At 46.3% G+C, this 14,470-nt stretch overlaps 1 protein-coding gene across 1 annotated transcript in view; it reads left to right on the forward strand.

Moving 5' to 3' along the window:
* The window catches only part of LOC121270866 (glutamine--fructose-6-phosphate aminotransferase [isomerizing] 1-like), a 79,385-nt gene that overhangs the window by 38,452 nt on the left and 26,463 nt on the right, over positions 1-14,470 (forward strand). The window contains exons 10-12 of the mRNA XM_041176410.1: positions 2,251-2,414; positions 10,018-10,113; positions 11,328-11,425. Of these exons, the coding sequence (XP_041032344.1) occupies positions 2,251-2,414; positions 10,018-10,113; positions 11,328-11,425 (358 nt within the window). The remainder of the gene's footprint in view (positions 1-2,250; positions 2,415-10,017; positions 10,114-11,327; positions 11,426-14,470) is intronic.

The following is a 14,470-nucleotide window of genomic DNA, read 5'->3' on the forward strand; positions in this document are numbered from 1 at the left end:
ACCTTCCATCATAAGTGGGGATGTTTGCTGCTGATTGTGTGATGTTCACCATTGTGACCCTTCAGATACTGAAGCAGTCCATGTCCATTTGCAGCAAACAACGATTAACATTCATGCCACACAAGTGCCAGACAACGACATATCCAACAAGAGAGAATTTAATCATCGCCCCTTGATATTCAATGGCATTATCATTGCTGAAACACCTGTATCAACACCCTGGAGGTTACCATTAGCCAGAAACTGAACTGGACCAGCCATATAAATACTGTGGCCATAAAAGCAAGTCAGAGGCTAGGAATCCTGTGGCGAGTAAATCACCACCTGACTCCCCAAAGCCTCTCCACCGTCTACAAGTCAGGAGTGTGATGGAATACTTTCCATTTGCCTGGATGAGTGCAGCTCCCACAACACTCAAGAAGCTTGATACTGTCCAAGTCAAAGCAGCCCGCTTGATTGGCACACTATCTGTCACAATAAACATTCACTCCCTCCCCCACCGACGCATAGTGGCAGCAGTGTGTACCATCTACAAGATGTACTACAGCAACTCACTAAGACTCCTTTAACAGCGCCTTCCAAACCTGCAAAATCTCTCCACCATCTAGAAAGACAAGAGCAGCAGAGACATGGGAACACTATTACCTGGAAGTTCCCCAGTCTCTCCCCCCACCCCCCAAGCCACACACTGTCTTGACTTGGAAATATATCGCTGTTACTTCACTGTTGCTGGGTCAAAATCCTGGAACTCCTTCCCTAACAGCACTGTGGATGTACCTACACCACATCGACTGCAGTGGTTCAAGAAGGCAGCTCACCACCACCTCAAGGGCAATTAGGAATGGGCAATAAATGCTTGTCAGCGACACACACATTGCATGAATGAATATATCAAAAACGATCCTGACTGGCACCTATTGTTTAAGATTATTTTACATATAAGAGTGCCCTCTGGAGCGTGACTGACTCATAGCATCGAGAAACAAAAAATACTTTACTCATGAGTCTGTCTCCTGTGCCTTTGCTGTAGGAAAATTAGACTATGTGCTGTTTAAAAAGGACGAGGGCATAATAACTGTTCATACATGCTGTAGTGACCTGTAATGCCCTGTCCAAGTTGCAAAGTCAAATTGTTAAGTAAACACTTGATGAGGTCAGCTGGAGTTCAATTGCTGTTCAGTGAGGCCCATTTGTGAAATGGATATTTTGACCAAATTTTAGGATGAAATGCTTGACTTTCTCTTTAATTGTGACTGCGAAGGACAGTGAGAAGGTGCAGACATTCTGACAGCCATGTCCATGAGGTATATTCAATTGTTGGGGTTTCATACAATTGACTTCCTTTTTGAGATAGCCAGGGGTACTCAAAAGGTAACCACTCCCACCTACTTTGGGAGTCTGTTTGGTGTATTCACAAACTATTGAAACGGACAGCAAGGAACCTAAGTAAAAACAAAAAAACTGCGGATGCTGGAAATCCAAAACAAAAACAGAATTACCTGGAAAAACTCAGCAGGTCTGGCAGCATCGGCGGAGAAGAAAAGAGTTGACGTTTCGAGTCCTCATGACCCTTTGACAGTTCTGTTGAACGGTCATGAGGACTCGAAACATCAACTCTTTGCTTCTCCGCCGATGCTGCCAGACCTGCTGAGTTTTTCCAGCAAGGAACCTAGCTGGCTTGGGATCAGTTGACCAGAAATTGATTGATACCAACTGAGCTTTGCGACTGTGTGTAAAAGAGCTACCAATAGCATGCCTGGTGGCCATCCGCAAAGACAGAGGAATACGCAATGTCACTGGACTAATAATCGAAAGGCCCAGGCTGCTACTGTGGGGACAAGGCAGTTGATGGAATTTAGACTCAATTAATAAAGAAAAAATTACTAATCAACATTTTAAGTCACAAAATGAGTTCGTTTTTTTTAAAGCAGTTTTAAGCCCTAGAAACTAGTGATCCTCAACATTGGGAAGATCAACGAGGGGAATGGATGAAATTTTTTGAAAAAATAAACCTACGTAGAAGATGGAATTGAGAGACTTCATGGGCTGAAAGGCAGAAATTACTTTCTTTTCAGCTCATTTGCGAGAACGCCTGATGGTTTGTGGTGAGAGAATGGGATTTCCTCAGGTTCTATGTATTTTTTTTTAAAAAAAAGTTCCTTTTGCAAGTGTTCTTTGTTCGTGGATGGACATCAGTGTGTCCAGGAGCGGGCAGTTTGTCACCACGATGTTTGATTTTTTTTTTTCCAGCGCTGTCATTGAGCACACGAACCAGGTGATTTTCCTGGAAGATGACGATGTGGCAGCGGTAGTCGCGGGCTGTCTTTCGATTCACAGGGTCGAGCGCACGGCAAGTGACTGCCCAGCGCGTGGGATCCAGACACTGCAAGTGGAGCTGCAGCAGATGATGAAAGGTAGAGGAGGGGCAGAATTTGCTGCTGCTGGCTGAGACGGGAAGCGGCAAGACTGGTGATTGGCGTCATCCATTAGCTGGTTAGGCACCCCACCATTGTGTCCTGGCCTCTGTTCAAATGAGCATCCTGTAAGACAATGCTGTGAATGTTTCCCTTTCCCCGCACCAGCTGCTCTGTGGATTCCCGGAGTGATTTGTACCAAAGAATCAGCCTCAATATTTTCCCACTTAACTTGGGAAGGATTAAGAGCAGGAGTAGGCCATTCAGCCCCTCGAGCCTGCTCCGCCATTCAATAAAATCATGGCTGATCCGATTGTGGCCTCAACTGCACTTTCCTTCCTACCATCTTTGACTCCCTCATTAATCAAGAATCTAATCATATAAGCATATGAATTAAGAAACTAATAGATGGGTAGAAATGTTTATAAGGAAGTTCATCAACAGGTTGAGGTGTACTGCAGTTTGAAAGTCTTTCACCTTCATTGTTACAGGACAACAGAATCTTACAGCATTGCGTGAGGACATTTGGCCATCGTGTCTGTGTTCACTTTCTGAAGAAGTAATCCAATTGGTCCCATTCCCTTTCTCCCCATAGCCCTGCAAATTTTGCCCTTTCAAGTTTCTATCTAACTCCTGATTGAATGTTACTATTGATTCTGATTCCACCACTCTCTCCGGAAGCGCGTTCTAGATCATTGTAACTCTCAAGGTTTAAGCATTCTCCTCGACTCCCCTATTCAACTCACTTCCAGGAGCTGGAATGTAAATTAAGGAGAATAGAAATGAAAGGGGAAATGATTGAATTAGGAAAGTCTATCAATATGCAATAAATCAGGAGTAAAAGTGAGGGAGAGAAGAATTAAAAATGGGCGACTATCAACTCTAACGTCAAATATTTTATATAAAATATTTGCTAAACACACCGAGTTGGTCTGAGACCTTGTTGGAAATTTAAAGGTGAATACACATTGCTGAATGTTTAGTTTGTTGCCTGATGTTTGACTGCAGTTGGAGCAGGATGAGAAAAGGTCGTCCACCCCCTCAAGCTCACCATTCATCTCCTACTCTCACTCCCACTGATTTCTTGCACTTCTTCTGCTGGAAGTCTTCACTTGAGTCATCATTCTCATGACAATTATCCTATATAAATTTTTAAAAATATAATATAAATACAAAAATTGCTGGAAATACTGGATCAGGCAGCATCTTTAGAGAGAAAGAGTTAACGTCTCAAGTCGATGACCTTTCATCAGAGCTGGAGGAAGTTAGAAATAGTGACTTGGTTGTACAGAATTTGAGTATTACTGAAAAAAGAGACATGCTGTCAAAGCTTTTCATCTTGCACTCCTCAGGACAGCTCATTAGATAAACCAACAGTGAAGGGAGCAACAATTTGTACTGCATGAGAAGAGGGTGCTGATTGGTTGGCAAGTGGACTCTGGTGGAGGTGTTGCCATGGAGAATGCAGCAGACAACAGTTAACTGCCAAGCTTTTGTTCAAATTCAAACCAGGTAGGCTGACGCTGGTCAAGGCATTGCCATGGATGAACCTGGTTCATTTTCCATGGCAAAGCCTTGACCAATCAGAGTCGATCTGCCAGGCTTTAATTTGAACAAAATTTAGAAATGTCATTATGCAGCAGCCAAAGAGAGAGGTAATGGGAATAGTAAAGAAACAAAGGTTGTGTCCGGATGAGGTGTGACTGGCTACATAACAACTATCAGAATGCAACATGAAGGGATAAAGAGAAACAAGCCAGCAAAAAAAGGAACAAGATGATGGCAGAGGTTATGATCTAAAGTTGTTGAACTCGATATTGAGCCCAGAAGGCTGCAGAGTGCCAAGATGAAAGTTGAAGTGCTGCTCCTCGAGCTTGATAGGACTTCACTGGAACGCTGGAGCAGGCCAAGGACAGACAGGTCAGAGTGGGAGTAAGGTGGAGAATAGAAATGACAAGTGATGGGAAGCTTGGGGTTGTGCTTGTAGACTGAATGGCGGTGTTCCACAAAGCGGTCATCCACTCTACTTTCAGCACCCCCCATGGCAGAGGAGACCACATGGTGAGCATCAAGTACAGTAGACTAAATTGAAAGAAGCACATGTAAATTGCTGTTTCACATGGGAGGAGTGTTTGCAGCTTTGGATGGTGAGAAGCGAGGCCTTTACTATCCCCATTGCCACTCTCTTTGGCTGTTGCATCATGAAATGTTTTGCTATTGAATCTCTCCTGCCCTGTCACAAACCTCCCCTTTTGTTCCTCCCACACCCTCCCCACTTCGACTGGCTTAAAACCTTTTACATTTCTTCTTCCAGATGAAGGGTCATGGAGGAGACTCGATAGTGAGGGATGCAGATAGGTGTTTCTGTGGCCGTTGGCGTGACTCCAGGATGGTGTGTTGCCTCCCTGGTGCCAGGGTCAAGGATGTCACAAAATGGCTGCAGCGCATTCTGAAAGGGGAGGGCGAACGGTCAAAGGTCGTGGTTCACATTGGTACCAACGGCATAGGTAGAAAGAGGGATGAGGTTCTGCGACAAGAATTTAGGAGCTAGGTAGCCGATTAAAAAGCAGAATCTCAAAAGTTGTAAGTTCTGGATTACTGTGCCACGTGCTAGTGAGTATAGGAATAGGAGGATAGAGACGAGGAATGTGTGGCTGAAGAGATGGTGCAGGAAGGAGGGCTTTAGTTTCCTGGATCACTGGGTCTGATTCTGGTGAAGGTGGGGCCTGTACAAGTCGGATGGTTTGCACCTGAACTGGAACAGGACCAACATCCTTGCAGGGAGGTTTGCTATTGCTGCTGGGGTAGGTGAGTGCTGGGGGGGTTGGGGTTAAACCTAAACTAATTTGGCAGGGGGATGGGATACAGTGTGGTGGCACAATAGGGGGTGATGCACAGCCAAATATAGAAGAGAAGCTAAGTCAGTCTGGGAGGCAGACCACTTAAGGCACAAGGGAATAGTGCAAGGCTGGACTGCATCTATTTTAATGCAAGGAGTCTTACAAGTAAGGCAGATGAATTGAGGGTGTTGATTTAACACATAAGAATATGATATTGTTGCTATCACAGAGACATGGTTGAGGGAATGGCAGGACTGGCAGCTGAATATTCCAAGGTATGGAATCTTCAGGCATGACTGGGGAGCGGGGGGTGTAAAAGAGGAGGTGGCATTGCACTATGAATCAAGGAGTCAATTACACAGTAAGGAGGATTGGTATCTTAGGTTCCTCAAATTAGGCCATATGGGTAGAACTTTAAAACAAAAAGGGGGCAATCACTTTGCTGGGAGTGTACCATACGCTCCAAACAGTCGGGGAAATAGAGGGGCAGATATGTAGGCAAATCTCAGAGAAGTGTTAAAATAATTGGGGCTTTCAACTTTCCCAATATTAGCTGGGAAAGTCTTACTGTGAAAGGCTTAGAGAGGGCAGAATTCTTAAAGTGCATCCAGGAGAGCTTTTTGAGCCAGGACGTGGAAAGTCCTGCAACAGAAGGAGCAGCACTGGACCTAACCTTAAGGAATGAAGCCAGGCAAGTAATAGAAGTGTCAGTGGGGGAGCATTTTAGGGATAGTGACCATAACTCTAAGATTATGGAAAAGGACAAAGTCGGACCGGAAAATAAGGTCCTGAATTGGGAGAAGGCTGATTTCAATATGATAAGACAGGATCAGGCCAAAATTGCCTGGGAGCAGCTACTTGTCGGAAAGTCTACATCAGACCAGCGGGAGTCATTCAAAAAGGAAGTAGTGAGAGTTCAGGGCCAACATATTCTTGTGAAGGGTAGAACCAACAAGTCTAGGGAACCCTGTATGCCCAGGAATATAGAGGATTGGATAAAGGGGAGAAAAAGGAGGCTTATGGCAGATAAAGGACTGAAAACACTGGAAGCCCTAGAGGAGTATAGAAAGTGTAGGGGGTACTTAAAGTAATTAGGAGAGCGAACACGGGGCATTGAAAAACACTGGAAAGAAAACAAGATAAAGGAAAATCCAAAGGCATTTTATAAGTATATTAAGGGCAAGAGGATAACCAGGGAAAGAGTAGGGTCCATTAGGGATCAAAGCGGCAATCTGTGCCTGGAGACGGACGATGTAGGTGAAGTTTTAAATGATTACTTTTCATCTGTGTTCACTATGGGGAAGGATGATGTAAGTGTAGAAATCAGGGAGGGGGACTGATATACATGAACAAGTTAACATTGAAAGGGAGGATGTATTAGTGGGCTTAAAAGTGGAAAAACCCTAAGGCCTGGATGATATGTATCCCAGGCTGCTATGTGAGGCAAAGGAGGAGATTACAGGGACTCTGACACTAATTTTCAAACCCTCTCTGGCCACAGGAGAGGTGCCAGAGGATTGGAGGATGGTGAATGTGGTACCATTATTCAAGAAGGGTAGTAGGGATAAACCAGGTAGTTACAGGCCAGTGAGTCTAACATCAGTGGTAGGGAAACTATTGGAAAAAATTCTGAGGGGCAGGATTAATCTCCACTTGGAGAGGCAGGGATTAATCAGGGATAGTCAGCATGGCTTTGTCAGGGGGAGGTCATGTCTAACAAATTTGATTGAATTTTTCAAGGAGGCGACGAGTTCTGTAGTTGAGGGTAGTACAGTTGATGTAATCTACATGGACTTCAGTAAGGCTCTTGACAAGGTCCCGCATGGGAGACTGGTCAAGAAAGTAAGAGCCCATGGGATCCAGGGCAATTTGGCAAATTGGATCCATAATTGGCTTAGTGGCAGGAGGCAGAGGGTGATGGTTGAAGGTTGTTTTTGTGTTTGGAAGCCTGTGATGAGTGTTGCTGGGACCCTTGCTGTTTGCAGTATACGTTAATGATTTAGACGTGAATATAGGATGTATGATCAGTAAATTCGCACATGACACAGAAGTTGGTGGCGTCATAAATAGTGAGGAGGAAAACCTTAAATTACAGGGTGATATAGATGGGCTGGTAAGATGGGCAGAGCAGTGGCAAATGGAATTTAATCGTGAGAAGTGTGAGGTGATGCATTTTGGGAGGACTAACACGGCAAGGGAATACACAATGAATGGTAGGACCCTAGAAGGTACAGAGGATCAGAGGGACCTTGGTGTACATGTCCATAGATGCGGGATTTACCGGTGCCGCAGAAGTCAATGTTGGCTTGCCACACCTGCCGTGGGGGAACTTGCTGTGACAGGCCTGGAAAATCCCACCCGTTAACTCTGTTTCTCTCCACAGATGCTGCCTGGCCTGAGTACTCCCAGCATTTTTTGCTTTTGTTTCGGATTTCCAGCATGCACAGTATTTTGCTCCTGTATTAGGTTTTTTTTTTAAAAAAAAAAATTCGTTCTTGGGAGATGAGTGGAGATGAGGCCAGCATTTATTTGCTATCCCTAACTGCCCTTGAGAACATGGTGGTAAACTCATTTCTCGCTGCAGTCTGCGGTGGTGTAGGAGGTCGGTAGCGCACTTTCTTTCCGGGCCATTTCAGAGGGCAGTTGAGAGTCCACCACATTTCATTGTGTGGATCCAGAGTCACAGGTAGGCCAGACTGGCTAAGGACAACAGCTTTTCTCCCTGAATTACATTAGTGAACCAGATGGGTTTTTAGCGACAATCCAGTAGTTTCCTGATCATTATTAATGAGCTTTTTATTTCGGATTAATTAATTTATTAATAAATTGCAGCCATGGCAGGGTTTGAGATCATGTCTCCAGATTGTTAGTTTGGACCTGTGGGTTACTAGTCCAGTAACATTATCACTATGCTACCGTCCCACAGCTTCACATCTGATCTGTTTACTGGTTTTGCCCCAGTACAATTTTTAAACCATTGTAGCTCAATCTCAGCAGACAGGGTTTAACATTTTCCTCCAATAGTGCAACGCTCCTTCAGCGCTGGAGTGTCAGCCTTGATTTGGTGCTCAAGTCTCTGGAATGGAATTTGAACCCATAACCTTCTGACCTTGCGGCTGCCTTATCAGTATCTCGCTCACCCCAAGAAGGAATGGAGCAGAGCAAGGATGCAGGCTGCCCTTTTTAAAAAAAAAATGTATTTATTAATTTATGGGATGTGGGCATCGCTGGCTGGCCCAGCATTTATTGCCCATTCCTAATGGCCCTTGAGAAGGTGGTGGTGAGCTACCTTCTTGAACCGCTGCAGTCCATGTGGTGTAGGTACACCCACAGTGCTGTTAGGGAGGGAGTTCCAGGATTCTGACCCAGCGACAGTGAAGGAACGGCCGATTATATTTCCATGTCAGAATGGTGAGTGGCTTGGAGGGGAACTTGGTGTTCCCATGTGTCTGCTGCCCTTGTCTTTCTAGATGATAATGGTCGTGGGTTTGTAAGGTGTTATCTAAAGAGGTTTGGTGAGTTTTTTATACCTGGAGTGTTGAGCTGAATAAAGGCTGGAATATGGTTTTAGGCTCTCTTATTGTGAGTGTAATTCCTTGATTTTTCTCTCTGAGTTGAATAAGAGCTGGAAAGTGGTCTGCCCTTGAATATATAAAGTATGGTATAATTGTGAAAATTCCTGGGAAGTCTGGAGACTAATCAAGAGATCTGGCCCTGCACTTATATTGCATAAAGATGCCACAATTCAGCCCAACACTGCAATCATAGCATAAAGGCAGGTCCATTTTTGCCCTACTTCATTTCCTCTTTGGATGTGTGTGACATTGGGAAGGCAGCTTCTGACTCAGAGCATTGTGGTTTAACTCGAGACTTGAGTATAACAATCTCAGCTGATGCTCCAGTGCAGTACTGATGGAGTTGCCAACCTTTGGATAGGACGAGACCCTGTCTGCTCTCTCAGGTGGATGTAGAAGATCCCATGGCACTATCGCAAAGAGGAGCAGGGGAGTTCTTCCCCGCTGACCTGGCCAATATTTATCCCTCAATCAACATCACAAAAGCAGGTTACCTAGCTGTTGTCACATTGCTGTTGGTGGGAGCTTGCTGTGCCTAAATCAGTTGCTGTATTTTTGACAGTACAGTGGTGACCATACTTCAAAAAGTGCCTCAATGGCTGTGAAGCCCTTTCAGGACATCCTAAGGTCATGAGAGACGCTATATAAATGCAAGCCTCTCTTTTTATATTGCCCATCGCTGGCTGCCTGTTAGTAGTTAGCGTGGAATTGGAGGTCAGACTGAGTCAGGATGACAGAGTTCTTTCCTGAAGGACATTGGTGAGCCAGTTGGGTGTTGATGAGCCCAGCAGCTTTCTCAGTCCACATTGCTGTACGCTGGCTCACAAGCTATCCGATTTATTCGTATCTCCCCACTGCGGAATTTGAGTTTGTGATCTCCCAGTTGTGGGTTCTCTACCAGAATCAGTAGGCTACCATATCCATAGCTGCTTTACATTGAAGCTAAACCTGTTGTAAATACACCTTAAAATGAGGGGGTGTCGAGTCTTAAAATGCACATATTTAGATTGATTTTGACAGCGGGGATTCTCGCAGAATTACAAATACTAAACATGGGCCTGACGTAGGATCTTGATAACTTATTACAAACATTAGCCTTAAGCCTTTATATTCCTCCTACACAACATCCGCTGACCTTTTCCATTAAACACATTTTCATGTGATTATTCTGCCTGACCTTTTTTGCAGGAAGCTACAGTTCCTTTATGCAGAAAGAAATCTTTGAGCAGCCAGAATCAGTGGTGAACACCATGAGGGGAAGAGTCAACTTTGAAAATAACACAGGTAAGGGCCGCAACTTCAACTTAAAAGCTTACTGAGTGCAAACTCAGCATTCGACTTCTTTGGAGCTACAGCATTGACTGAAAACACACAAGTGCAGATTGTGAGGGAATTTCCTGGCAACCAATGTGAGGGAAGAATGTTGAGGGAGAGTGAATTGAATAAGATGCCTGTCCCTTTAAGAAATGTTTGAACTGGGGCCATAGATAGATTGGGGAAGTTGGGACTGTTTCCCTCGGAGAAGAGAAGGTCGAGAGAAGATTTGATCTAGGTATTCAAAATCATGAGGAGCCTGGACAGAGTAGATAGAGAGAAACTGTTCCCATGGGTGGAAGAATTGAGAATGCGAGGTCACAGATTTAAGGTAATTGGCAAAGGAAGCAATGGAGAAACTCATTACGCAGCGAGAAGTTGGGATCTGGGATATGCTGCCTGGGAGTATGGTGGAGGCAGATTCAATCGAAGCTTTCAAGAGGGAATTGGATTATTATCTGAAAAGGAAGAATGTTCAGAGTTATGGGGAGAAGGCTGGGGAGTAGCACTCGGTAAATTACTCCAGTGGAGAGCCAGCACTGAGGTGAGGGGCCGAATGGTGACCTCCTGTGCTGTAACAAATCTGATTCTGACCACTTCCTGCAATACATGTCATTTGGGAACAATCTTCAGAGTGCAGAAATCATGAGATATTCTGTTTAAAAATACAGATTTTACAATTTGCTCCTTGAAAGTAATGGACGTTTTCAAGGCGGATTATGGTCCATCTTAGATTTCCCTGGGGGAAACTTGTGACTCCAGGTGGACTTAGTGTGGCCGACTTGATTCATTGAAGTGTGCTGTTGAATCACTTGGGCATCAGTACAGCAATGACCCAGATTGGTGTAGAGACTCCCAGTGGTGTATTAACTGTTGCCGTTCTTAGCCAGATGACGAGTATGTTTCGGTCCAAATAGCGGGGAATCTCTGGGCCAATCATTTTCTTGATGCACCAACTGGTTCCAAATGAGCAATTTTTAAGAAAGCAGTTGCCTCGGGCATAATCTATACAGATGGCAGTTGGATTAACCTTTTATTGATGACAATGCATAGGGGCAGTGCAACCTTGGGTTTCAAGGGGAGATAAATACAGTGATTTCTTTCTTATGACACCACACAATGTTAGCCAGTATGTTTGGTTTAGCCTTAATTTGGTTAACTTTTCTCTCTCTCTCATCTCTTAGTGATCCTTGGTGGATTAAAGGATTCAATTAAGGAAATCAGAAGATGCAGGCGCTTACTAATTATTGCTTGCGGAACAAGTTACCATACAGGACTGGCGGTATGTTTCCATTATTGTCTTTGGAATCTTGTGTGTCCGATGCGCCTGGTGGATGTTCAGAGAGCGGCCAACAGACTCTCTAACATGGGTTCAATTGGCAGTCCTGCCAAGGAGGAGGTGCCCAGGCAGGGATGCTCTCCAAGCTCTGCATGATGCCCTGTGCCAAGGCAGAGCCAGGCTCCTAGCCAGTGACTGAGGGACACCTGACAGGCCTGCCAATGCCCCAGTGTATGCGCAGCAGCGTTTTCCTATAGTCCATGTGGACATAGGTATGAACTAGGAGCAGGAGTAGGCCATTTGGCCCCTCAAGCCTGCTCCGCCATTTGATAGGATCATGGCTGACCTGATTGAGGCCTCAACTCCATTTTCCTGCCTAACCCCGATACCCTTTGACTGCCTTGTTCATCAAGAATCTCCCTATTCCTACCTTAGGAATTATTCAGTGACCCTGCCTCCATGGTTCTCTGGGCAAGAGAGTTCCACAGACCCGCCAAGCACTGAGAGAAGAAAAGAGGAGGCCCCAGTGACATCCTCACCTGAGTCCCCTGCAGCAGAATTGAGGTGTGACCTCGACCTGACCTGACTGCCGCCCAAACATAGCTAGTGACTCACTGGATCTCAACTATAAACCAGCCCCTAACAATCAGTACAGTGCCAGTACCTGAGCTGGTGTCTGTGCCGTGTGATCGAGGGATGGTGCGTCTTCCTCAGAACGTTCATCCCCTCCACTCGCCCAACCACGCGGGGGTTGTCCTTGGACTATCAGGAAGTCCGAAAGGAAGGCCAGGATAAGGAAAGAGAGGTGGGGAGGAATGGGCAGTTTCCAGTTCAGGGTGAGGAGTTAATGGAGAAGGGACATAAAGCCGCAGCATACTGTCATCCAGGTAGCCTTCGTAGCATTGGGTGTCACTGGCTCCATTGCACTGGTGCCCATGATCTTTGGGGCCATTTATTCGAGGGCCCTGAGGAGATGGATCTTTGATGGTCGTCAACCCTTCAGCTGCCTTTCCCGCCAGTCTTGGCAGACCCTCCTGCAAGAGAGGAGGGTGCAGAATGTCAGTGATTGTGTGTCATTGCAATTTGCTACCCATGGCTGAATAACTGAAGTGTGTGGAGGCAGAGAGAGATGTGCTCGTGGCTGGCATGAGTTGGAAGGTGTGTTTGGACAAGGTGTAGTGTCACGTTGTTAGGGGTGAGCTTGGAGTGTCGGGGAGTGCTGGTTGGTGATGGGGAGTGTGGTGCATTGAGGTGTGTGGTGTGGTGTGGCTGGTGTGGCTGGTGTGCAGATACCTCCACCCCTATGAGATCATTAAGCGTTTTTTGGCACTGATGCCATGTTTGTGGTGCCACTTGCCTCACTCTCTGCGCAGACTTGGTCTAGGGGGCTTCCTGCCTGTTCCCTCCCCCCTGCCCCTAACCTCCACCCCCGCTGGAAACACTGCCTCCTTTACGGCTTCAACCTCTCGACAGAGTGAGTCCAAAACCTGGGAGCGCTCTCCTTCGCTTGATGTGTCATTACCTCTCTCTGAATGGCAAAAAAAAAACCCAATTACCCAGCAGCCTACAGTGTATTGCTGCAAATTCCCTTTTAGAGGGACTGCGTCTTTAAAAAGCGAAGGCTGCTTGCAGCTCATACCAATGCAACTCAAATCCCTGGAGTGTGTAGAGGGCGCCTGCGCTGAAATGGAGACCAGAGCTGAGCAGCTTGTTACAATTGTGGTACTCAGGTGGGTAGATGGATCTCTCCTGTCTTAGCCACCAGTGAGTGTGGGCACCTTGCAAACCATGGCTCCGCCCCCCCCCCCCCCCCCCCCCCCGCACCCAAAAACCGGGTCTCTTTAGTTATGAGCCATATATGTTTCCCGCAATCCTTTGCGGAATGGACTCGATGGGCAGAATGGCCTACTCCTGATCCGACCTTCCGATAAGTCCGACAAAATCCCAGCATTTGCAGCCAGGAATTGAGCGCAAGGCGGGAAGGCGATGTTTATCTTCGGGTCCGTTCAGTATTCAGGCAGCCCCTGCGTGGTGTTTGAATGCGTGTGGGACATGTTCACACGTTAATGACTAATTTATTACAGCTCTGTATCTGGAGCCTACCTCCTCACAGCTGGCATCGCCTGTTGTCTAATCGCAACAAATTGTCTCCTGTTTGAAAAGAGCTGGGTGAAGAGCGGGCCTCACTGAACTGTATTGTGCGTTGACAGGCCAGCATGCCTCATTAATCCTGCTCAATTATAATGAGACAATTAGCTCTCCAGAAATTGAATTCATATGTAAATCAGGGTGCAGTCAACCCCACAATGTGACTGCTAACCTCCCCCCACCCCCCCACCACCCTCTCCCTACACACACACACACACACACCACCCCCCGCCCTCTGAAACCAAGTCACTGTCACCAGGCTGAACAGAGGTGAAATAATTAATAGTTTGCTGCTTCTGTTTAATCATGCTTCTGTGCTACTTGGCAGCCAGTGTTTTGATGTTAGCAGGTCCTCAGCTTTTCTATACCGTGGGCCATACTTGAGGTTGGCCAGATTTTTTTTCCTTTTGAGTCCTGTCTGTACACAGAAGCTTCCTTGGAACGTGTGTCGTGCGTAGGCGGTTTGACTTGGCTAGAACGATGGGGAATGTTAGTGCAGGTTTTTCATCTTCATAGACTCCAATCCAGTCTTTCACCCAGCGTTTCGCTGAAGGTTTTTCCCCCCACCCACCACCTTGTCCCGACCAATCCCTTTACTCAGCGAGCCGCCTTGGGAAGGGATGTAATGCACCGATTCCTGCAGGATGAGGAGAAACCACCAGGGAGCCAGTCCCCCGAGGGCTCACTACCTCCAAAGCAGCGAGTCACTGAAGCAAGCTGCTCCAAAATTGACACAGTGCCGCCAGAAGATGCTGGAAATACTCTGGCAGCACCCACGGAGCGGGAAGCAGAGTTAACGTTTCGGGCCTATTGTCGAACCTGGGAGACGCTGGAGGCTAAGGGCCAGAGGTTGACCTCCTGAGTGGCTACCGAGATATTGCGGCGTGTTGCTGGGGCTCA

This window comes from Carcharodon carcharias, chromosome 28 (genome assembly GCF_017639515.1).
Source record: "Carcharodon carcharias isolate sCarCar2 chromosome 28, sCarCar2.pri, whole genome shotgun sequence".
Taxonomy (NCBI): Eukaryota; Metazoa; Chordata; class Chondrichthyes; order Lamniformes; family Lamnidae; genus Carcharodon; species Carcharodon carcharias.